This window comes from Antechinus flavipes, chromosome 3 (assembly GCF_016432865.1).
Source record: "Antechinus flavipes isolate AdamAnt ecotype Samford, QLD, Australia chromosome 3, AdamAnt_v2, whole genome shotgun sequence".
In the NCBI taxonomy this organism is placed as follows: domain Eukaryota; kingdom Metazoa; phylum Chordata; class Mammalia; order Dasyuromorphia; family Dasyuridae; genus Antechinus; species Antechinus flavipes.
In genome coordinates, this window is record NC_067400.1 from 522,876,884 (window position 1) to 522,899,500 (window position 22,617).

Genomic DNA, 22,617 nt, shown 5'->3' on the forward strand with positions numbered 1-22,617 from the left:
CGTGGGAGGTAACTGTGACGCACAGAAGAACGGAATGGGGGTCAGGGAAGCAGTCTGCTGCGAGAGCTTTCTGCGCGCCGCTCAGGGCTAGGTGCGGGGATAGAGAGGTCAGTGGGAAACTGAAACAGAAAGGCTTCAGAAGATCTAAGCAGGAGCAATGACTTCCATCCGGGAGGAGGCTCCCTGGGGGTGGGCGGCACTAGCCGGTCAGACATCAGCGCATAAGGGAGGCCAGAACAAATAAGAATAAGGGTCGCATTTCTATAGCAACAGCCATGTGCCCTCAGGCTCTGTGGGTGCCTAAGGCTTTGAAAATGCACATTTGAGTCTCACTACGTTCCTGGCAGGTAGATGTTATTATTGGCCCCATTTCACAGTTGAGAAAATCGTGAGGAGGTTAAGGGACTTGCCCTGCATCCCACAGCTAGAACTTGGGCCCTCCTGCCTCCAGGCCCGTGCCCCAGCCCTGCACTATTGTTTCAAGGAATAGCAAGTGGTTCAATTTGGCTGCAATGGAGGATGTAATAGTAACAACGATGATGATGATGATGATGAAAGTAATAACAATAATACTCCCATTTCTTTAAGGTTTTACAGTTTACAAAGTCTTTTCCTTTTAGAATCATCTAGATGGCACCATAGATAGAGGATTAAACCTGGAGTCAAGTAATTTTAATTAAAATATGACCTCAGACACTTTCTGGCAAATCACTTTATGTCTGTCTGCCTCAGTTTTCTCAATTATAAAATGGGGATAATAATAGCACCTCCCTTCCACTGCTCTGAAGATTAAATGAGATATTTGTAAAGCACTAAGTACATAATACTTAATAAATGCTTATTTCCTTCTAAAAATTATTGATGTCTTTATTAACATCACGTGTGTGTGTACATGTCTATTCCTATTCCTAGATCCCAAAAATCATCACTTGTAATAAAGCTTTATAGAGAAAGGAAAAATAAATTCAGCAAAACTAACAAATACTACATGTGTGTCTGATCGTGTGTATAAGGTTTAACAGCCCAGTACCTCGTCTAAAAAAGGAAGGGAAGTGAATTTTTAAAATAGCTTGAATTACATGGCATTCAGATTTTTGGTGTGTTTGGGTTAGCTGTGTGGTACAGTATAAAGAACTCTGGGCCTGGAGACAGAAATACCTGAGTTCAAATATAGCCTCAGACACGAACTACCTTTGTGACCCTAAGCAAGTGACTTAACCACTGGCTGAACCTTAACCCTAACCCTCAGTTTTCTCTTCTGTGAAATGGGCATAACAACAATTTCTTCCTCTGTGAAATAGGCGTAATAACAATTTCCTTTTCTGTGAAATGGGTGTAATAATAATATCTGTCTTGAAGGGTTGTTGTGTGGATCATATGAGATATCTTTAAATATCTTTTAAAATATTTTAAAACCTTTTTTAAAATTATTAGGATGTTAAGAAATAATTTTAAAATCTTTTTAAATTAAAAAAAAATCTTTAAAAATGCTTAGCATAGTTCCTGACACATGGTAGTTGCTATAGAATTGTTGACTATAATTGCTGTTGTTTGTTCTTCCCATTTACATTATCATTGTATGCTGTTTTTCTGATGCTGCTTATTTCACTTTGTATCAGTTCATAGAAGTCTTCTCATGCTTCTCTGTATTCTTCATATTCATGGTTTCTCGTGGTGTAGGAATATTCCTCTACTTGGAAAGCCATTCCCCAATTGGTAGACATCTTCTTTGTTTCCAGTTTTTTGCTAAGAAGATTCTTTTCTAACAGCCCTGGGTGATAGGTCGTTCTCAGTCATGTCTGACTCTTCATGGCTCCATTTGGGATTATTTTTCTTGGCTGGATAATGGAGTGGTTTGGCGTTTCATTCTCCACCTCATTTACAGATAAGGAAACTGAAGCAAATGGGGTGAAGTGATTTGCCTGAGGTCACACAGTTAATGAGTGTCTGAGGCTGGATTTGAACTCAGAGAGATGAGCCTTCCTGATTTCCAGGCTTGGCGCTCTAACCACTGTACCACACAGCTGCCCCAGATCAAGAATAGCTATCTCTATTTTACAGAAGAGGGATCTGAAACTTAGAGGATTTGTGACCTAAGGCTACTTAACCCATGTCTAGTGCTCTTTTCCTCCATCTTGAGGCTACTTTGAGGTTCCCTGTTGGTTCTACCTGAACTGGATTCATCTCATCCTCCCCAAGGGGAAGGACAGATTTGTAGCAACTTCCATTCAAAGATTCTAAGAACACAGATAAGTTAATTCCTCTGTTCTGGACCAAGGCCTCCCTCCTTACCCCCCCAACAGAGGTAGAGTGGTCCTCAATGGGAATCTAATCCCAGCTTTATACTAATTCACCCTTAGCACAAAGGATCTGTTTTCATATTCTGTCTACCTGGCAACATGTAGAAGGAAGCTGCTGGAGCACCAGTGTGTGTTCTCTAGGTGAAATGGCTGACCCTGCTCTTTCCTTTTCACCCTCTCTGACTCCCTCTCTTCTCCCCTCCATAGCATGCTGGAGATTTCATCTGCACTGTATACCTGGAAAAGAAGGCAACTGAGACCGAGCAACATGTTAAGGTAAGGAACTCCAGTGCCCAGTCTTGGAGCCTGCACGTGTCGCTGTCCTTGGTGCTGTTGCCCATTATCCAGCCTGTGAAACAGATTACTTGGTGTATTCTTGTGAGGTCAGTCTGCTAGAGAGCTCAGCGCTGGTCTGAGGAAAATTCAGAACTTATACAGGGCAGCCATAGAACCAGGCTTTGGCCAAAGTTAAAGAGATGATTATAGTAACGATAGCTCTGTTTATATGGTGTTTTCCTCAAAAATAGGTCTGTGAGGTGGTGGAAAGTGCCAAGTTGAGGATTCTCAATTTTTGGTGTGAATGAACTGAAGCTCACAGAATGAGTTTGCCTCTAGTCACACAGTTAGCATCAATAGCACCTCCCATGTCTGAGGCACTTTGAGGTATAATGGCTCTGTGCAGTAGTTGGCAAAAATATTATCATTTTGGAGATGGGAAAACTGAGGCTTAGGAAAGTAAGATTTATTTAGAATCAGTAGGAAGTTGGTGTGAGGAAGAAAACTTTAATCCTAGACTTCTGATGGGGATGGCCTTCCCCATCATTGATATCTGAAGGGAGCTTGGAGAGTGTGGTCCCTTAAGGATGAAATAAGGTGGTTCTAGCTAACCCAGTCAAATCCAGAGGTCCTACAGTGTTAATATCGAGCAGGAAAGAGCTTCATAGTTCTAGTTGGCCAATTTTCTTATTTACTAGATGAAGAAACTAAGATCCAGAGAGGTCACACAGCTAGTAAATTTATGAGGCAGGATTTGAATCCAAGACTTTAGACTACAACTCCAATCTTCTTTCCACTCTACCTTGCTGGGAGGCACTTGGACTGAAGTCTGGAGTTCTGGATGAGGCTTTCCCTCATGTCTCAGATTTTGGGGGAGAGTGTCTTATCTTTTGACTTTATGCTTCTTCCCCTCAGATCCCAGCTTCCATGACAGCCCAGGAGCTCACCATGGAGATCTTAGATCGTAGGAACGTGAGGATAAAGGAGAAGGACTATTGGACCTGTTTTGAAGTCAATGAGAGGGAAGAAGCAGGTAAGTAGCCTTTGGAATATACATGGAGTAAACTAGCAGAGATTCATGCTAGATTTTGATATTCTATGGTCTTGTGAATAGGACTGCTCACTACAGCAGTTTGTGTGAGGGTTCTCTGTGTGAATATTGGAAATGTAAAATAAAGACTTGATTAATTTCTCCCACCCATTTCACTTTCTACATTTAACAGCAAAGGCTTCTCTAAAATAGTAATTATGTGTTAACTACATCTGTATTAAGAGAATGAAAAGGAGAAAATTCATGCACAAGATTTATATGTACAAATTATATGCATTGAGTAATATCTTGTATAGCTAGCTTCCAGAAGTCTAGAGACAGAAGAGTGGTGGGTATTATAGTTTTCCATATCTTCATCTAGGTGGGGGAGATATGATAGCTCTTTTTTTCCCAATTTGTACAGGAAAAGTTGCATCTTAGGCTCCTCTTCCCCTCCCTTTCAGAAGGTTCACAATGGTGTTGGGTGGCAGTATTTTACCTATCTATTTCTATATCTGAACTTTGGGATCATTAAATATAGTAACTGGTTAAGAGGAATGAGAATATGAAATTGAAATATTCCTCGATTTTCTCCATGTTGGCTAACAAAGAGCACAGAAGTAGAGTATTTTATCTATGACCCCAGGTACTGTGAGACCAATTGGGTTGAATTCAGTCCCACATAGGGAAGTAAGGAGAATTTCTCATCTGGTTTTAGGGGTGACAGAAAAAGAAAGTCAGATACATAAGTATACAGAAGATTAACCAGTTAATATGAACATGAAGCTTTCGGGTGAATCTGTCATAAAATTTCCTGACTTTTGCCAGGAGGATAGCCTCAGGTCGTTCTTTTAAGTGAAAATCAAAAGCCCTCTGATGGAGATGTTTATAGCTTTTCTCCTGGGATTCTATGAATGAAAGTTAGCTCAGAAGAGGGAAAAACTACATAAGGATCACCAAAGGCTGGGGGAGGCTTTAATTATTAATATAACTGCCCATAAATACGTATATATACGAATGTATCTATTCTTTAGTAAGCAGTGTCAATTTATTTACATTCCCCAAAAGAAAGATGACACTTGTAGTTATAAAATTCAAAAAAAAAAATAATTATATCCTTATACAAATCTCGAGAAGGGTCATAGAAATCACAAACTAGATATAATAAAATGTATCACAATGGTTAGCACTATAGCATCATGATGATGATGGGATAAGCACTGTAGACCCTTGGCAACTTACCGTCCTGTCCTGGGGTGGGAATAATAGCACTGATGTTGGTATACATGATGGTGACTGTGGAGACTGGGGGTTGGTCACGAAGGGGAGGAAAATGGTGATAATGTGTAATAATAATTATCACAGATCTAAGAATTGCAAATGGCTTCAAAAGTGAAATGTCTGCTCCATACCTGAACAGAAATCCTTTCTACGACATCTCCCAGAGAGGCCATTCATTTTCTGCTTGAGCACCTCAATTGAGGAAAGGATCCACTCCTATTCTGCTTCCAAGCATCTTTTATGCATTGCAAACCACACTAAAAAAATCTGCACCTTCTTATCTCATGTAGCTCTTTTTCTGTGTTTCCCATAAATTTTGTAAACAGTACTCCTGTGGCATTCTAATGGCCTTTCCCTTCTAAGGCAGAGATCCCTCACAGGATCCAAGACAGAATTCAGGGAGCGTGTGGACTTGAATGGGTAAAAATCACATATTCATTTCAATATAGTTGGGTTTTGTTTTTGGCAAGGCATTTGAGATTAGGGTCACACAGCTAGTGAGAATCAAGTATTTGAGTTCAGATTTGAACTCAGGACTTCCTGAGTCCAGGGCCAGTGTCCTATCCAATGCCCTATTCAGCTGCCGGAATATAATTAGTTTTCTTTGTAAACTTATATTATTTTGTTTTGTTTTGTGTAATTAAAAATATTATTCTGAGGAGTCAGCAGACTACCAAAAGGACTTATGAACAAAAACAAAATAAGAATTCCTAGATTTTTTTTTTCATATTGCAAGAATATCTGATAGAGCTCTTAACTTGACTAGTGACTGGCTCATTTGCCTTTCTTATCATGCATCCCTTGGGGATCTCTTAGTTATGCATCCTTTAGATTTCCCCCTGTATCCCTTCTCCTATCTCTCAGAACTATCCTTTATAACAAAGAATTTTTTAAAAATTCTTTAAAATTTAAAAAAAAGAAAAAGAGGAAGAAGAAAAAAGAAACTCAGCAATGAACATACCCTAAACATCTGACATAAGCTTTATTCCACCCTCGTGGACCACCACAGAGGCGTGGGGAAAGATGTCTTTTCATATTTCTTCACTGAGGCTAACCAAACTTGCTCTTCAGTTTCACAACATCCAGTTTTGATGTGTTGTGATGACGGTTCTTTCCACTTACATTGCTGTAGTCATTGTAGATACTTTTTCCTGGCTCTTTTGACCTCACTATGCATCAGTTTCCTGGATAGCTCTTACACAATATTTTACGTGCACAAGTTATTTTTGGAAATGGGCTGCCAGTCTCTTTACACCCGCCATGCATCTTCCCATTGACCTTTGAGTCTCCTGCGATTTTAAGTTTTGCAGATTGAGTGAGTCATGACTTGAAGGCGTCCCTAGAAGAGGGCTAACATTGGTGTTAAAATGATGGTTTTTTGTTTCAGGGGTTAGCTTGAGACTGTCGGAAGAATTGGACAGTTTCCAATGTACCATCCTGTCCGTTTTCTTCCTCATCACTTCTGGACCCAATTAATTGTCCAACTGCTGTGTCTAAGACGTATTAATGGATCAACTTTGGCTTTTTCTTCCAACTTCTTCATCACTTATCTTTCCTGTGAAAATTATAGGATGAACTCTTTTGAGTGATTGTAAATTTCATTTAGGAATCACTTCTGTGTTCTAGCTTTTGATGTCATCAGCCCAAACCTGTCTTTCTACCTCACAGCAACATTATTATAAGGAAAGTGCCAATGTCAGTAATTTAAATTGGAACAATTCATAGTGCTGTTTACATAGCTTGCTATTAGCTTCCTCTCTTTTTCAGGATTAGAATTTAATTTTTAATTCTTTTCTGGGCCAATTTTGTCTTGAGGATATTAAGCCATGGGCTGCAACCTTTTCTTTTTCTGATTTTGAAATCTGCTCTCCCCAACCTAGTGTAGCTTACACTAAGCCAAGTTTGTCTCTTCTCTATAATGAGCTCTCTCACCAAGTGGTCATTTCCCCCCAGGGTTCCTGTGGTTTTTTTTTTTTCAGCAACCAGCACTTCCTACTTGATTATAATTAGATTCAAAAATGACATTTCCCCTTCTCCTACTTTCTCTACCTTCTAAAGGATAAAACTGTGATTAAGAATTCATTATTAGCTTTTTGGCAGATAATGAACTCCAGTAGATGTCTGGGTAGTTGGGCCTCTCAACATCATTGTGGAGAATGCATTTAGGGGTCTCCTCAAACTTGTTAAATAGGGGGCCAGTTCACTGTCCCTCAAACTGTTGGAGGACCGGACTATAGTAAAAATAAAAACTTTGTTTGTGGGCCTTTAAATAAAGAAACTTCATAGTCCTGGATGAGGAGGATAAACGTCCTCAGCTGCCGCATCTGGTCCGCGGGCTGTAGTTTGAGGACCCCTGCGCTACATTATACCCCCATGTTGGATCTATTATCTATTTCCCTGCTACTTGTTTCCCACTCCTCATCTCTTCTCTCCTTCTGTCTGGGTGGGCTCTGTGGTATATTCCCATGATTAGTACTTCTTCTGTTTCCCCTGACCCTCATCCGAGCGCTCTCCCCATGATTTCCTCCTGTGGTTCCTTGGTTTCCTCAGTGCGGCAGTGATTCTGATGTTAATGGCTGATCACGAAAGTCATCAATGATTCTGGTGATGATTTGTCTTGCTAGAGATGGGGATAGTGACACTGGTGATGCAAGTATCATTGCTGGGGATTGATTGGAGATGAAAAGAGTGATGATCAGAAATATGGTTCCAATAATAATAGCTACTATTGGATAACAATCAAAGATAAAGTTCCAATAATGATAATTATGATATTGATGGTTGAGAGGGTGAGAAGGCGGCAGTGATGCTGCCAGTGACTGATGTAGTGATAATGAAGGTAATAGTCATGGCCACCCTGATGGAGACAGAGATAGCAGCGATTGTGCTGCAGCATCTGTAGAACGAGTGGCTACCGCACCATCTTGGTGATATTGGCTATTGACAGCATTGTTGATGATGATGTTGCTCTCCACAGAGAGGCCCCTGCACTACACTGAGAAAGTCCTCCCTATCTTGCACAGCCTGGGGACTGACAGTCATCTGGTGGTAAAGAAGTACCTGGCCATGGAGGCCATGCTCATGTACCTCGGTAAGAAGCTTCTTACTTAGTTACTTATCCTCCCCCACTCCAAAGTCCTTTTCATTTCACTTTCAGACATTGGCCTGTATTCAATTTCTGTCTTAAGTGGGGATACAGGCTGTGTCCTATATCAAAATAAAAAATGTTTTTATTTTTGCCGTAAAACACCACATTAGCTATTATTATCTTTTTTTTTTCATAAAGTATAAATCCCATTTCTAATTTAGGAATAATAAGTTACTCAATGATCTGGTCACAAAGAGACATAAGGGATATTATCTCATAAACTAGATGTGACTAGAAAAAAAAAAAAAACGAGGATGCAAACAAATACAGCGATGTTGAAACTACTTTATATAAATGTGAATTATAGAGAGAGGGAAAAAGCACCCATGCTGTATATAGTACAGGAGCAAAGAAACTATATATAAGCCCACAGGTTTCATATGTAATCTGCATTTTTGTTTTCTGTATATTTTAAAATGTTCATTTTTGCTAATGTTTTAAATTTAAATTTTGGCAGTTTTCTAGTTTTTAATTCATGGGAAGGTTGGTAACAATATACATACACATTTATATATAATATTAATTATTTCACTTTACTTATCTGTCAGAGCCTTCCCCTTTCTGGATTTGTCGTACTTCGGGGGTTAAAATGATATAAGCAGCTCAGCCCTGACCCTTATCTTCTTGAAGAATCACAAGCCTGAGGGTGTCCTCCATCCTCGTGTCTGAGGGAACCTTGTCCTTAGGGAGCTTCCCGCTTGATGGGTCTCGTTCCTTAGGCCCTGGTGGGGCCGGGTCTGGGTCCTGCCCCGGGGAGCCCCTGGTCCCCCCTCATCGCCTCTGCTCTCCCTTCCCAGCCAGCAAGGTGGGGGACACCAAGCACGGCATGATGAAGTTCCGTGAGGATCGGAGCCTCCTGGGCCTGGGTCTTCCCACGGGCAGCTTCCACGACCGCTACTTCATGCTCAACAGGAGCTGCCTCCGGCTCTTCAAGGAGATCCGGGTGAGTGTTGGGCCCACTGCCGTGCCCCTGCGGCCGAGGCAAGCGGACCCCTCCCGGGCAGGGCCCTTTGCCCCGACCGAGAGGCGGGTTGTGGGCTTTCTCAGGCCCTGGTCCGCGGTGCCCTGTGCTGGGCCCTGGCAGGGCCATGTTGTGTCATGGCTGGTCTCTGCTCTGGGGATGAGCCCCGTTTCTCGGGGTGACCGGCACCCTCACCCTGACCTGCCTCCCGTCCCAGCATCGTCCCCTGGCATCCCCCTCTGCGCACATGGTCCTCAGCCCCGCCAGGGACGCACCCCACCCTGGCCTCCCTAACCCCCCAATCCTCTGTCAAACAGAACCCGAAGCAGCACAGTGGGGGCCCTGAGAACGTGAGTAGTTGCCAAGCCTCGGGCCGGCTCCCGCGGCCGGCTGCCGCAGCCTCGCTGCCTTACACACCGAGGGGAAGAGTCGGGCCAGGGTGGGTGGGCACGGCTCGGGGCACGGCTCCTCTGCAGCTCCGCGCCCGGCAGGAGGGCAGCTTCCTGGCACCGGGCTCTGCCCGCAGCCGCCTCTGCTCGCTTCCTTCCAGCGGCCGCACTGACCAGGTCTCCGGGCACTTCGTGCAGGAGGCTCTGCCGGCCACTGCCTTGGCTAGCTGTGCTTCAGTCGGGCCTGGGGCCCAGTGCCAGGCGCAGGCTCACTGGGGGATCGTGGCCACTCTCTCCTTTCTGCAGCTTCACTTTCCCCGCTTAGATTCAGAGGCCTCCTAGTCTCCCCTTCCTGGGCGGGCCCTCTCAGAAGCTGGTTCTAAGTAGCCTTTTGTGTGCTAGACTTGCACCAGAGAGTTGGGGCTCCTTTGGTCCCCTTCCTCTCCACTGCCTCTCATTTCCACTGATTCCCCAACCTCAACACCAAGACCAAGGTATCCATGTGTCTTGAACATAAAAATTACAGGTGTGCCGAGCAATTATCACTCCCATTTTACAGCTCAGATAACTGAGGCTCAGAGAGCTTAAATGACTCCTCGGGGATGGCCCAGCTTGTGCCTGGGGCCCCTCGGAAAGCATCAGGTTTGGGATTTTTACCCAGGTGAAGACCAGCTTCTCCTGGCCCCCTGCCTAGTGCTCTTAGACATCAGGCTGCCTCCTCTTCTCAGACCTTCAGACACAGACTTCCTTGCTTTCCTGATTTTCAGTCTCCTGGCCCCGAGGAAATTATTCTGCACCTCTCTCCGACCTCTCTCTAAGTTGAGTTCTTGTTCCACTGTCTTGAGATGCTTCTCTTTGGAGACTTTAAGAGGGGTCCGGCTGTCCTTCACGTGGCTGGGCCAGCTCCCTGGCCCTCGTGGCCTTAGCTCCTGCCTCTTACTCTCTCCTGACCCCGGGGAGCACCATCAGCTCAGGCTCTGAGCCATCCGGCTTGGGCCCGGCCCTCAGATTAGCCTTCCTTCTTTGCTCCTTTTTAATCAGCCTCCATCCGATGTGGTGGCAGTTGGCTGGGTCGGTTACCGTGGCCCTGCCGCACGCCTTCCCAGCCTCCAGTGGGGTCCCGGGCCCCTTTTGTTGCTCCCCAGGGCTGCTGCTCCTCCTGGCCCCCCTTTCCCTTATCCCCATCCTGACTGCCTTTTGCCTTTTTGTCGAGCACGAACCCTGTATGAAAGCACACAGCTGCTGATGTTCTCTCTCAGCTTCCCAGAGGTCCCCAGCCAGATTTATCTCCATCTCCAAGAAAACCCCAGTGTGAGAGCTGTTTCTCACTGCCCTCTGCCCGGCCTCCCCCCAGCCTCCCTCCTCCACAAGGGAAGGGCTCCCTCAAGCTGGATTCAGCATTTCTAGGTAGACACTTCCAAGAGCACATCTGGCCTGGCTATCAGTGCCCTCCCTTCCCTCTGTTTTGTGTACAGTGGTTCCTAAAGAAAGCACACAGTCCCTTTCAGTTTTTGAAGAGTGTTTGTTCCCGATAACTCCATCTGTGAATGCTCATGTCTGGGGCATTCCTGCAGTGTGTGGGAAGCTGGGCCGGGAATGACCTCTGTAAGCCAAAAATCCAAGATTCCATCAGCTTAGGATTCTGCAATTTGAAGATTCCAGAAGCTTGCGGCTCTTTTTTCAAACTATTCTGATTTCTAGCTTTTGTTTTTATATCACTCTTTTCCCTTCTGAACATAAGCCCGCCCCTTCCCTTCCTCATCCCTTGGAACAAAGCAAAAAGGGCTTCAGTTTTTGCCAATATAAGCAAAGCTAGTCAGCACAGCTAAGGTCTAATAGTTCTGCCATGTTCCAGACGCAGCTCTTCAGTGCTTCAAAGACTGCAACATTTCAGCCATTTTCCCCTCATTTCTGACTCTCTGTGGCCCCTTCTGGGGTTTTCTTGGCAAAGACAGGGCAGCGTTTTGCCATTTCCTTCTGCAGTTCATTTTCCAGTTGAGGAAACTGAGGCAGACGGGATTAAGGGACTTGACCGGGATCATGCACTAGCCAGATTTGAACTTGGGAAGGGTGAGCCTTCCAGAGTCCAGCCCCCTGCCACCCACTGCCCACACAGGACAGGGGCCCTCCAAAGCTAGGCTTCTGTGGGTCTCCGAGTCAGTGGTTGTGAAGGCAGCTTGGGCTGAGGGGAGCGGGGGCTGAACTTGGACCCGGGAGACCCAGAGCCGGTGGTCTCGATGGCCCTTCTGCTGCACGAAAAGATGCTCCCACCCTGCCCACTTCACAGGGCCAGTGTGAGCCTCCCCTTAGCCAGGCAGAGCTATTGCTACAGGAACAGGCTGGGCTTTAAGAGTCAGAGGCCCTGGTGCACAAAAAGGCGACCTGGACTCCCTCCCTCCTGGGACCTTGGGCAGACGCTTCTCCCTGGATCGGCCTTCAGGGGGTCGGAATCGGCGGTTTGGCTGAGCTCGCTTCCCAAGGCAGATCAATGATTCCGAGTCCTGGGCCCGAGATCCGGAGATTCTCGAGGAGCAGGGAGATAAACCTTGGGGAGGGGGCTCGTGAGCGGGCGGGCCCCGGGCAGGAAGGACACCTCCCTCCGAGGGCTGGCCAGCAGGATTCAGGGTGTCCCAGAGACATGCAGGTCAGGCTGGGCGTCAGGGATCCCAGGCTTGCTCAGGCACAAAGGAAGAATGGCGGCATTCGGGCAGGTGTGCCCGTAAATAGGTAACAACCTGCTCCTCTCCTGATGACACACTTTTAAGGATTAATCCACTTTATTATTTTCTCAGTCTAGAAATCAATGAACAATAAATCAAGTCCCAGTAGCATCTGTGCATTTCTGGGGAATAAAGGCTCACAATGGATATTTAACAATTGAATCTTAAGTTGACTCTAGCACATCCCTTGAGTTAAGGGTGAGAAAGACTTGCCTCTGCCCCTTACTGCTTGAGTGATCTTGATCTTAACCCCTTTAAGCCTTAGTTTCCCCCTCTGTAAGATGAGAGGGGTTGGGCTACTTGGCTTCTGAGGCCCTTTCTAGCTGTAGATCTGGAAAGTCCATAGAAAGAGGTTTTCTTGGATCTTGAAGGGGCTACCCAAGTCCCCTCTTTGTCTGGTCCCCTTGGACCCCCTGCTCAGCTCTTTTTTTCCTGGACTCCCAGGACCCTGAGGGAAGTTGGGGAAGGTTCCCCACCCTGAGCCCTCTGCACCAGCAGCCTCCCTTTCTCCGCTGGACCTTGGTGGTCTGTTCCAGGGAAAAGCCAGTCAGTGAGCTTGTGTTCCCCAGCCTCTCAGTGGGGCACTAGAAAGCTTTTTTTTTTTTTTAAAGCATTGAGCCTCTAATATTTACCCAAGTGTCTGAATTCTGTTTAACCTGGCACTAAATAAGAATCAGGAAACTTGGATTTGAGTCACAGCCCTGCCCCTGCCTCACCAGGGCCCCTGGAGCAAATGTCTTGTTCATTCCAGACCTCAATTTCCTACTCTGTAAAGTGGGGGAGCCGGGGCTTAGACTGTCACGGCTTTCACGACTTTCCAGTCTTCCCTGTTTTTGCTTTTTCCAAACTAAACCTCAGACCAAGGTCCCCAGCCAAGCTCCCTGGAGATTCCCTGTCACACGGGATCTGGGATCCGCCACCTCTCAGCCCCACTTCTTTCTCTCCTTTCACTGCTCTATCAGGTGCCTTTTCTAGGGGGTCCCCCAGGAGGGGCCTGAGAGGGCCATCTAGAGGGAAATCTTCTCTGGGCTGGAGGTACCCTGGGATTTCTGAAGCTTATTCTCTATACCAATGTTCCCCAGTCTTTCCCAGTCTGGGGAATTTCTCGATTATGTAGAAAGCTTTTTTGTGCTTTGAGCTTTCTCTGCAGCAGCCTCACTTCCTCAATGCTTCTGAGGTCTGCCCTTGGGCCTGAGCAAGAGCCTGGCTGGGGACCTGGGGCCCAGGGTTCCATTCTCAGCTCTGTCCCTGACTCACTGGAGCCCCTTAAACATTAGTGTCCCCTGGGTCTCAGCTGACTTCTCTGTATAATGGGGGAATTGGAGATCAGGTACCATCTCTCTCTTTCCCTCCCCACTGTCTCTGTCTCTGTCTCTTTTTCTATCTTTCTCTTGGTGTCTGTCTCTTATTTCTGTCTCTTATCTCTGTGTCTGTGTGTCTCTCACTGAGAGTCTCTCACCTTTTCCTCACTTCCCCTCTTTGTCTCTCCCTGTCTCTCCCTCTCTCTCTGTATTTGTGTGTCTCTGTCTCTGTCTTTGTCTCTGTCTCTCTGTCTCTCTCCATTTCCCTTTATCCATTTTACCTCTCCTTTCCTCCTCTTCCTTTCTTTCTTCTCCAATCTCTTCCTGTCTCTATTGCATTCTCTCTATATCCCTCCCTCTTTTCTCCCCCTTCTTCCTCCTTTCCTCCCTCCTTTTCTAATTCCTCCCTTGTTTCTTCCCTCTCTTTTTCTTCTTTTTCCCTTTTCCCCTCCTTCTCTTCCTCCTTTCTTCCTTATCCCTCTCTTCTTCCCTCCCTTCCTATCCATCCCCCCATTTCTCCTTTCCCTTCTCTCTTCCCTTCTTATCCCTCCCTCCCAATCTTCTTCCTTCCTTTGCCCCTCTCCCTCCCTCTGCCTTTCCCTTTTCTTCCCTTCCCTCCCTCTCTCCCCTGTCTCCCCTCTCCCTCTTCTTTTCTCCCTCTCTCCTTCCTCCTCTACCTCCTTCCCCTTTCCCCTCTTCCCTCTCCCTCTCTTCCTTTTCTTCCCTCCCTTCCCTCTTCCTCCCTTTTTCTTCCCTCCTCTCTCTTCTTCCCTCTCCCCCTCCTTTTTCCTCTTCCCTTCCCTCCCTCTTTCCCTCTCTCTCTCCCCTTTCTCTTCCCTCTCTCCCTCCATCTTCCTCCCTCTCCCTCTCTTCCTCCTCTACTTCTTCCCTTCCTCCCTTCCCTTCTCTCCCTCCCCTCCCTCCTTTTTCCTCTCCCTTTTCTTCCCTTCCTCTCTCTCCCCTTTCCCTGTCCCCCCCCGCCCTTTTCCCCTCTGCCTCTCCCATTCCTTTCCCCCTTCCACCTCAAATATCCTGACTCATTTACAGAAATGACACGGAGACATCCAGATTTACATACACCCAGCCTCCTCACATGGGGCTATTCATTTATGGATCTGGCTTCCCTGAGCTATAAGGTTCTTCATCTGATGTCTGGCCAGGTGTGCTGACAGGCCAGCCCAGGACCTTAGAGATTCATGATCCGTTGGAGTTCCGCCTGAATACTGCCTGGTCTCCTCTCTTCTAAAACCCGAAGTCTTCCATGGCCTCTGTTAGTTTTCCGCTCCCCCACCACCGTGCTCACTAACTCGGTGGAGAAGCCCTGCCCCGCGGGCGGCTTCTTCCAGTCCTGCCACCTGGCCCCCTTCATGTTGGCAGTCCAAAATGTTCTTAAGTCAGAGCTCAGTTTCTTCCACACTTTGTCCCCGGTGTCCTCCATGCCTATGGCTCAGCTCGTTTGCAGCGTGTGGACTGGCTTGGTCTAGGGGCAGAGTCTGCTTCAGTCCCTGCCCTAGCCCAGCTTGGTCTGGATGCATTTTTCCGGGCCTGTAGCCCAATTTCTCTCATGCTTGCTGCTTGAGGTCACATAGGCTTTGTTAGATAAAAACCCATTTTCAGGGCTGGGGCTAAGCTCTGGATAACCGGATAGAAAAGAGCTAGCTCCTTTTGGTGTAAGAAATGTGGAAGAAGGCAGTGAAGGAAGGACCTTGAGTTCAGTGTCCCCTCCCCGGTATAGAACTGTCTCTGTAAACTTTGGTGATGTCACAAAGGGTCTCTAGCAGCCCCCAGAATACTTGTCAACCTCCTCCTCCCCAGCCCGAGGTATATTTATGGCTGGAAGACCCTCTCGGAGACTGGGATTTCTGAGCTATAACTGAAGGTAGGACTCTGCCCTTCTGTCTGGGAATGGTGCTCTGTCCTGGACATGACAAGGGAAGGAGGAATGACTGTGCTAGACAGCCAGTAGGGAGGGCAGTTGGGTGGGGAGGACCCTCGGGGCGTGTTCTCTGAGTGTCAGTGTCCGGTGGGCGCGATTGCTGCCTTCCTGCACTTGGGATGCTGCCCCATAGATGATAGTTCTGACACATTTGGCCTTAGGGGAGCCCTAGGAATTGCACAGAAGGTGGTTTAAGCTGGATATCTAGAAAAAATGCCCAACACCTGGAGCCCGCTACTGGAGTCCTGGGCCACCCCTTCCCACCTCCCCAGGAAGTAGGTTCCCCCCTCACTGCTGGAGGCCATGATCAGGGATCTTGTAGAAGGGAGTGTTGTTCAGATGCAGGCCAGTCTGCACTGGGTGGTCCTTCTAGATCCCTCTCTGCAGTGTCTGAGGCTCTGATCCTCGCCCAACCAGCCTTACGGAATTATGAGCATTAACTATACTTACTATGTGTGAGTCAAGGAAGGGCTTTGCCAGCCTGAATGTGTTATATACTATAACCGCTATTTTTGACCACCTGTGTTTATCCAGGACAAATCATACCATCTACTCAGCCATGAGGTCCTTCTTTGTAAAATGAATAATAAATCGTGCCCTCCTTTTCTCATAGGACTGTTAAAAGTGCTGTAGACTGCCCACTGCCAGAGAAATGGGAATTATTTCCTACTCAGCTGGGGGCTCAGTGGTTAGAGCACTGGATGGATTTGGAGTTAGGGAGACAAGCTCAAATCCAACCTTGAGACACTGAATAGCTATGTGATCCCGGGCAAGTCGCTGAGCCTCCTTGCCTCAATGTCCACATCTGTAAAGTGGGGTTGTAGTGAGGGGAAAATGAAGCATTGTAGAATGCTTGCACAGTGCCTGGCACATAGTAGGCTCTATATAAAAGCTTATTTCTTTTTCTTCTCTTCCTATTTTCTTTCTTCAGAGGAGCCGTACCCAGGGGCTTATGCTGGGGTGGGGGAGGGAGGAACAGACTCTGCCTCTGACCCCATTTTCCGGTTGTAAGTGGTTTTATCTCCCCTGCCCCACCGCAGTTCCTTTGCTACTCCCCAGGGTGCCTGGAGGGAGGGAGCCAGCCAGCCTTTGGGAGGGGCTAACTGAAGTGGGGAGGCAGAGGGAAGAGCCCCCCGCCTCCTCGCCTCCATCAGTCAGCCTGTAGCTGCCCGCCCCTATCAGGAGTCCCGACCGTGCCTTGCTTGTCGCAGCTTTGACGTGTCTCCCCCCGTTTGTGACGGGTTCCCAGCAGAGCTGAAGGCGAGCTGGGGGCCCTGCTCAGAGGCCCAGAGCTGGGCCTTTCCCCTCACACAGTCAGCCCTCAATTGTTGGCAGCTGAGAGACGCAGTGAACAAAACTGATCTGAAGTCGGGACGACTCAGCCTCACGCCCTGCCTCAGACACTTAGTGGCCGTGGATGCTGGGCAGGTCCTTTAACTCCCCTTCCCTCAGTTTCCTCAAATGTAAAACGGGGATAATGAAAAGCTCCCGCCTCACAAAGTTGTCGTGAGGATCCGATGCGTCTGACATTTGTGAAGTGCTTGGTAGCCCTCCAGGTACTGACAGATGCACCATCATCATCATTTATCCTTCACAATGGGGCGAGGAAAGAAACAGATGGGGAGCGTTCCCAGATTTGGAGTCAGAAAAGCCCGTTCAGAGCTCCTCTAGCTAATGGTTTTTAAAGGGGCTTCATCCTTCTGGGCCTCTAGTTCTGTCTGTGAAAGGGGAAAAGTTATACACACCCTGCCCACCCCACGGGGCCACAGTGAAGATCCAATCAGAAAGCACGGAGAAATAACGGTGAAATGTCGCAGGAAGTCGGCCCCACTCTGGATGAGTGCGCCGTTTCAGCCGATAGCTCGTCAGGCTGCAGATCGTTGAGAGCTGACTGTCTGATGGTGGCAAATGTGGGGAGCCCCCGACTTTAGGGGTGGGGGTCGCGGGGGGGGTGCAGGTGACCTGAGTACACTGATCCAGGAAGCTGGATGGAGAGGTGGCAGAGGGGGTGGGATTGGGAGTCATGGAGAAAGGGGAGCTGGGAAAGATTGGGAGGTAATAAGAGAAGTAGCAGGGGCCAGGTAGGGTGACATGGGTTTCTCCCAACTTCCTGTTTGATTTTTGAATATACTGTTCCCCTCTTCATTGATCCTTTGTTTATCCCTTGGTCCATCAAATAAGGGAATTGGGCTTAATGGTCTTTATCGTCCAGATCTGACATTCTCTGTTTGAAGGTCCCTGTTCTAGTCTCATGTCTGACACCGCCTATTCTAAAGTCCCTCCCAGCTCTGACATTCTGTGTTCTAAGGCCCCTCTTATCTCTGATACCCCCCGTTCTAAAGTCTCTCCCACGTCTGACGTCCCTGTTCTAAAGTCTCTCCCGCGTCTGACGTCCCCGTTCTAAAGTCTCTCCCGCGTCTGACGTCCCCGTTCTAAAGTCTCTCCCATGTCTGAAACTTTGTGTTCTAAGGCCCCTCCCGTCTCTGACAACCCTGTTCTAAAGTCTCTCCCAGATTTGACATCCCTGGCCTGAAGTCCCTCCCATTTCTGACGTTCTATGTTTGAAGGCCCTTCGAGGGTCCCCCCAGCTCTGAATGTATGTTCCAAATCTGTGTGTGTTCCAAAACAGCTCTGACTATTCTAAAGACCTTTACAGTTTGGGCCCCTGTTTGGATTTAAGTGCAGGTCAGATTTGAGGAGAAGAAAAAGGGGAGGTGGGAGCTAATAGAAAGCTGAGCTGCTCCCGATGGGAGCCGCCTGCAACACGTCGTCCACCTTCCCAGACCCAGACTGAGGCAGCCCTTTCACTCTCTTCCCTTCCCTCTTCTATCCCCTTCTGGCTTCCCTGCTCTCAGAGTCACAAGCCAGAAAAAGAATGGCCCACTAAGAGCCTCACCATCTACCTGGGGGTGAAGAAGAAGTTACGACCACCTACATGGTAAGTCCAGGAAAATATCCATCAATGAACAACCAATTAGCATTTATTGAACAGTTGACCATTTGTTCCAAACACTGTGCTAAGCACTGGGACTGCAAAGGAAAGCAAAAATAGTTCCTGCCTTCAAGAAGCTTACATTCTAGCTGGGGAGCCAACATGGAGATAATTAGGCACGTACAAGTTATATTCAGTAGAGATGGAGAGAAATCCCATATGGGAAGGCACAGGCAGCAGGAGGAACTGGAAAAGATCTGCTTTTAGTGGGAGGCTGCAATTTGGGCTGTCTTGAAAGGAGCTTGGGAATTGAAGCAGTGTGGGTGAGGAAGGAGGCGGGGAGGGAGTATTACAGACATTACAAGCTAATGCAGAGTCACGGAGATGGGATGGAGGGTCACATCTGAAGAGCAGCGAGTTGGCTCATTTGTCTGGTTGGTAAAATGAGTGGAGAGGGTGACTAAAGTGGAGAAACTGGAAAGCTAAAAGGGGGCCAGGTTCTGAAGAGCTTTCAGTACCAGATGGAGGACTCTGGAGAGAATAGGAGTTGATGGAGTTTATTGAGTGTCTGGGGGCAGGGAGGTGGCCTGTACATTAGAAAAATCACTTTGGCGGCTGAAAAGAGCGGGTTGGGGTGGGGTGAGACCTGAGGTAGTGAGAGCAATTTGGAGGCTATTTTAATAGTCCAGGTCAGTTAGCCCATGTACGTTAACAAGAGCCTACTGTGTATTAAGCACTTTGCTTTGTATGGCCAGGGATGGGGTAAGGAGGATCTGAAAGATACTGTGGAGGTAGAAATGATTTAGAATTTGGCACCCGCTCAATGTAGATCTCACGGGAAACATGGTAACTTGGAGGCTCCTGGTACATGGACTCCCAACCTTCAGGGAAGCCCCGGGGTGTCAGGCAGACCCCACTCTGGGAGTTCAGGTTCTTAAGTACTTTAGGACATCACGGAGGGAGGAAAAGAGAGGAGGAGGTGTCTTTGTTGATTGGTGACAATAGAGGAAGGCTTCTTGGAGCTGGTGAGACATGGGGTGGATCTTAGAAGATGAGATTTGGAGAGGTGCGGGGAATGCCTTCCAAAAATCACAGGGATGGGAATGAGAGGATGAGTGTAGTCAGTAACTTGGCGAGTAAGGGTCAGGATGAGGGGGGTGTCCTTTGGCAAGGAGGGCTGGGTTCTGGGCTTTAGCTCGTGGGTTCCCTGGCTCCTAGCCCCTGACACATGGCAGATGGGGGAAAGAGAAGGCATGTGGTTTCCCATCTGCTTGCCTGCGGGTTCCCCAGAGATCTCCATGGTAACCCAACAATGCTGCCTGTTGCTAAGTGATGAAGGCGTGGGTAGGGGAGACTCACCCCTGACCCGCATCCCTCACCTGTTTCTCCCCCTGTAGCTGGGGTCTCACCGTGGTACATGAGACGGAGAAACGTGAGAGACAGCAGTGGTGAGTAGGGGGTGTGCGCAAGGCCCCAGGCTGAGGATGGGGAGGGAACACACCTAATAGGTTTCAAGCTGGGTAATGGATGAAGTCTACTTAATGAGGAAGATATGTTCTGAGCAGCAGTCTGACACCATGGAAGGAATATGAATTCTAGAGCCGAGAACGTGGGTTCGGATCTCACCAAATGCCAGATACTTAACTAGTCTGTCACTGAATCCTGACTGCCTCAGTTTCCTCATCTGTAATGAAAGGATTAGGTGGCTTTTAAGTCCCCTTCAGCTCTGAATCTAAGATTCAGGATAATGGACCCCGAGTTCACACCCTGGCCCTTCTCCTTGGCCCCCTGTGTGAGTTGGGGCAATTCCTTCCCCTTTGTGGCTCTTGATGGCCTTATCCCTAAAGGAAGAGCATTGGTTAAAGATCTGTAGGCCCCAGGGGGCCCAGCTTCTCCGTTCCCAGGCTCCAGTAAGCTGTGGTCACGTGCCACTTTTGCTTTAGGTACCTTTGCTGTGACACTCAGATGGAGCTCAGAGAGTGGTTTGCCACCTTCTTTCTCCTGCAGGTATTGGGTCCGGAGGGCCAGGGCTGGGGAGTCGGGAGGGCTGAGGCCAGTGGGGAGCCGGGAGGGCCGGGGCTGGGGAGCCGGGAGGGCCGGGGCTGGGGAGCCGGGAGGGCCGGGGCTGGGGAGCCGGGAGGGCCGGGGCTGGGGAGTCGGGAGGGCCGGGGCTGGGGAGCCGGGAGGGCCGGGGCTGGGGAGTCAGGAGAGCTGGGGCCAGTGGGGAGCCGGGAGGGCCGGGGCTGGGGAGTCGGGAGGGCTGGGGCCAGTGGGGAGCCGGGAGGGCCGGGGCCAATGGGGACCCGGGAGGGCCGGGACCAGTGGGGAGCCGGGAGGGCCGGGGCTGGGGAGCCGGGAGGGCCAGGGCTGGGGAGTCGGGAGGGCCGGGGCTGGGGAGTCGAGAGGGCCAGGACCAATGGGGACCCGGGAGGGGAGAAACCTGGGAAGGAGAAGGGTCTGGGCTGAGGAGTGAGGTGGGCCAGGGCTGGGCCTGGGGTCCTCCCAGCCGCCCAATTAACTGCCTGCTTCCTGCCCCCAGCATGGAGAGACCGTGTGGCCTTCTGAGCCCTCCAAGGTGGTTCGGCCTGCCCCTGAGTCGAGGCTGGGCAGCGTGTCACTCATCCCCTTGAGGGGCAGTGAGAATGAAATGAGGAGGAGTGTGGCCGCCTTCACTTCTGACCCCCTGTCTGTAAGTCTGAGCCCCTTCCCACCTTCTCCGGGGAAGCTGCCAGCGTCTGACCTGTTCCCTTCTCTCCCACCACTGATATCTGAGAGTAGTGAAGGTCCTCTTCATGCTAAATGCCCGAAAAGAATCTGGCAATGAGCTTAGACAACATCAGGTGCTGGGCCCAGGAGAAGTCGGGCAAGAGGCCTGAAGGAAATTGCGGGGAAGGAGGGGGTCTGTCTCCTCCAGACCCCATCCCTAAAATGTACAAGTCACCGAATATTCCCACAGGCCTTACACATCCCTTCCCAGACCCCCAGCCTAGGAGACCAGTGAGAATAGGGTCCGTATCTATCCCCACAGTGCATTGGAAGGATCCAAGCCTGGAGTAAGGGCCAGGATGGGAAGGGGATTCCCCAAAACTGCTTGGGCCAGTTTTGCCTTGTAAAGGGGTAATGAAAGAATTATGGGATAAGAAGAGAAGAATTGGCATTCACATTAAGTCATACTTGCCTCCCTCATCCTCTTAAACATTCTCCTTTTTTTGTTGTTGCCATTAACAAGATAAGTTTAATTAAAGGATTCCTATAATATCAGAGGATCCAAGATATTTTCATGTATCTGTGTTTTTAAAATAATGATAATTTTTATTTTTCAAAATACATGTAAAGATAGTTTTTCAACATTCACCTTTGAAAATCTTGTGTTTCAATTTTTTTCCCTCCCTCCCCAATTCCCCCTTCCTCAGGACAGCAAGTAATCTAACATAGGTTAAACATGTGCACTTCTTCTAAACATATTGCCACATTTATATGCTGCACAAGAAAAATCAGATCAAAAAGGGAAAAAATAAGGAGAAAACCAAGCAAATAACTACCCAAAAGGTGCAAATACTATACCATGATCTACATTGTTTTCCTAGTCTTCTTTCTGGATATGGATGTAATTTTCCATTACAACTGAACATTCTCCTTAAAGCTACATCTTTTCTTGTCCCTCATCCTTTTAAACTGTACCTCCCCAGAATTATGTCATCTTCAGTGTCCATCCCTATTTCTGGCAAAGCTAGTTACTAACCTTGTGACTGGGGTAAGACTCTTTTACTCTATGGGCTTTCCTCCTTTGTAGAATGAGATGTTTAGTTTTCCATATCTTTCACTCTTAAGATTCTCTGTCTGGTACTTGTAGATTCTTAATCTCTCTTACTGCTGGTATGATGGAAATCTAGACCAGAAGCCAGAAGAAATTGGCTTTGCCATTTACTAGCTCTTTCGTCCTTCCCCTTTCTAAGCCTCAGTTTCCCCTTTTGTAGAATGATCAAATTTAAATAGGTGATCTCTATAAAACAATTTTTGGGCAATTTGACCGGTATGGCACTGAACAAGTAGACTGTCACTTCTTAAAAAGAAGCTCTGAAGTCGTTCCTACTATTACAATTTTAGAGCAAGGGACACATAAGATCACTTAGGTGGCTCTCTTCCACAATGAGATAATTCAGGACAGTTCCAATGGTCTTGTGATGAAGAGAACCCAGAGAGAAGTCGGGAACTGCATGTGGGTTACAACATAGTATTTTCACTTTTTTGTTATTTGCTTGCATTTTGTTTTCTTTCTCATTTTTTTCCTTTTTGATCTGATTTTTCTTATGTAGCATGATACTTATGGAAATATGTTTAGA

The 22,617-nt window shown here is 47.9% G+C and overlaps 1 protein-coding gene across 5 annotated transcripts in view; it reads left to right on the forward strand.

The window, feature by feature from the left end:
- The window catches only part of ARAP1 (ArfGAP with RhoGAP domain, ankyrin repeat and PH domain 1), a 116,151-nt gene that overhangs the window by 91,328 nt on the left and 2,206 nt on the right, over positions 1-22,617 (forward strand). For 3 of the 5 annotated variants that reach the window (XM_051987176.1, XM_051987180.1, XM_051987181.1), the window contains 9 exons: positions 2,508-2,576; positions 3,492-3,609; positions 7,865-7,978; positions 8,833-8,978; positions 9,314-9,346; positions 18,198-18,280; positions 19,672-19,722; positions 20,218-20,281; positions 20,814-20,963. In XM_051987176.1, coding sequence (XP_051843136.1) covers positions 2,508-2,576; positions 3,492-3,609; positions 7,865-7,978; positions 8,833-8,978; positions 9,314-9,346; positions 18,198-18,280; positions 19,672-19,722; positions 20,218-20,281; positions 20,814-20,963 — 828 coding nt within the window. Of the gene's footprint in view, positions 1-2,507; positions 2,577-3,491; positions 3,610-7,864; positions 7,979-8,832; positions 8,979-9,313; positions 9,347-18,197; positions 18,281-19,671; positions 19,723-20,217; positions 20,282-20,813; positions 20,964-22,617 lie in introns of those variants that run through there. The other 2 variants (XM_051987177.1, XM_051987178.1) reach the window with 2 other exon arrangements.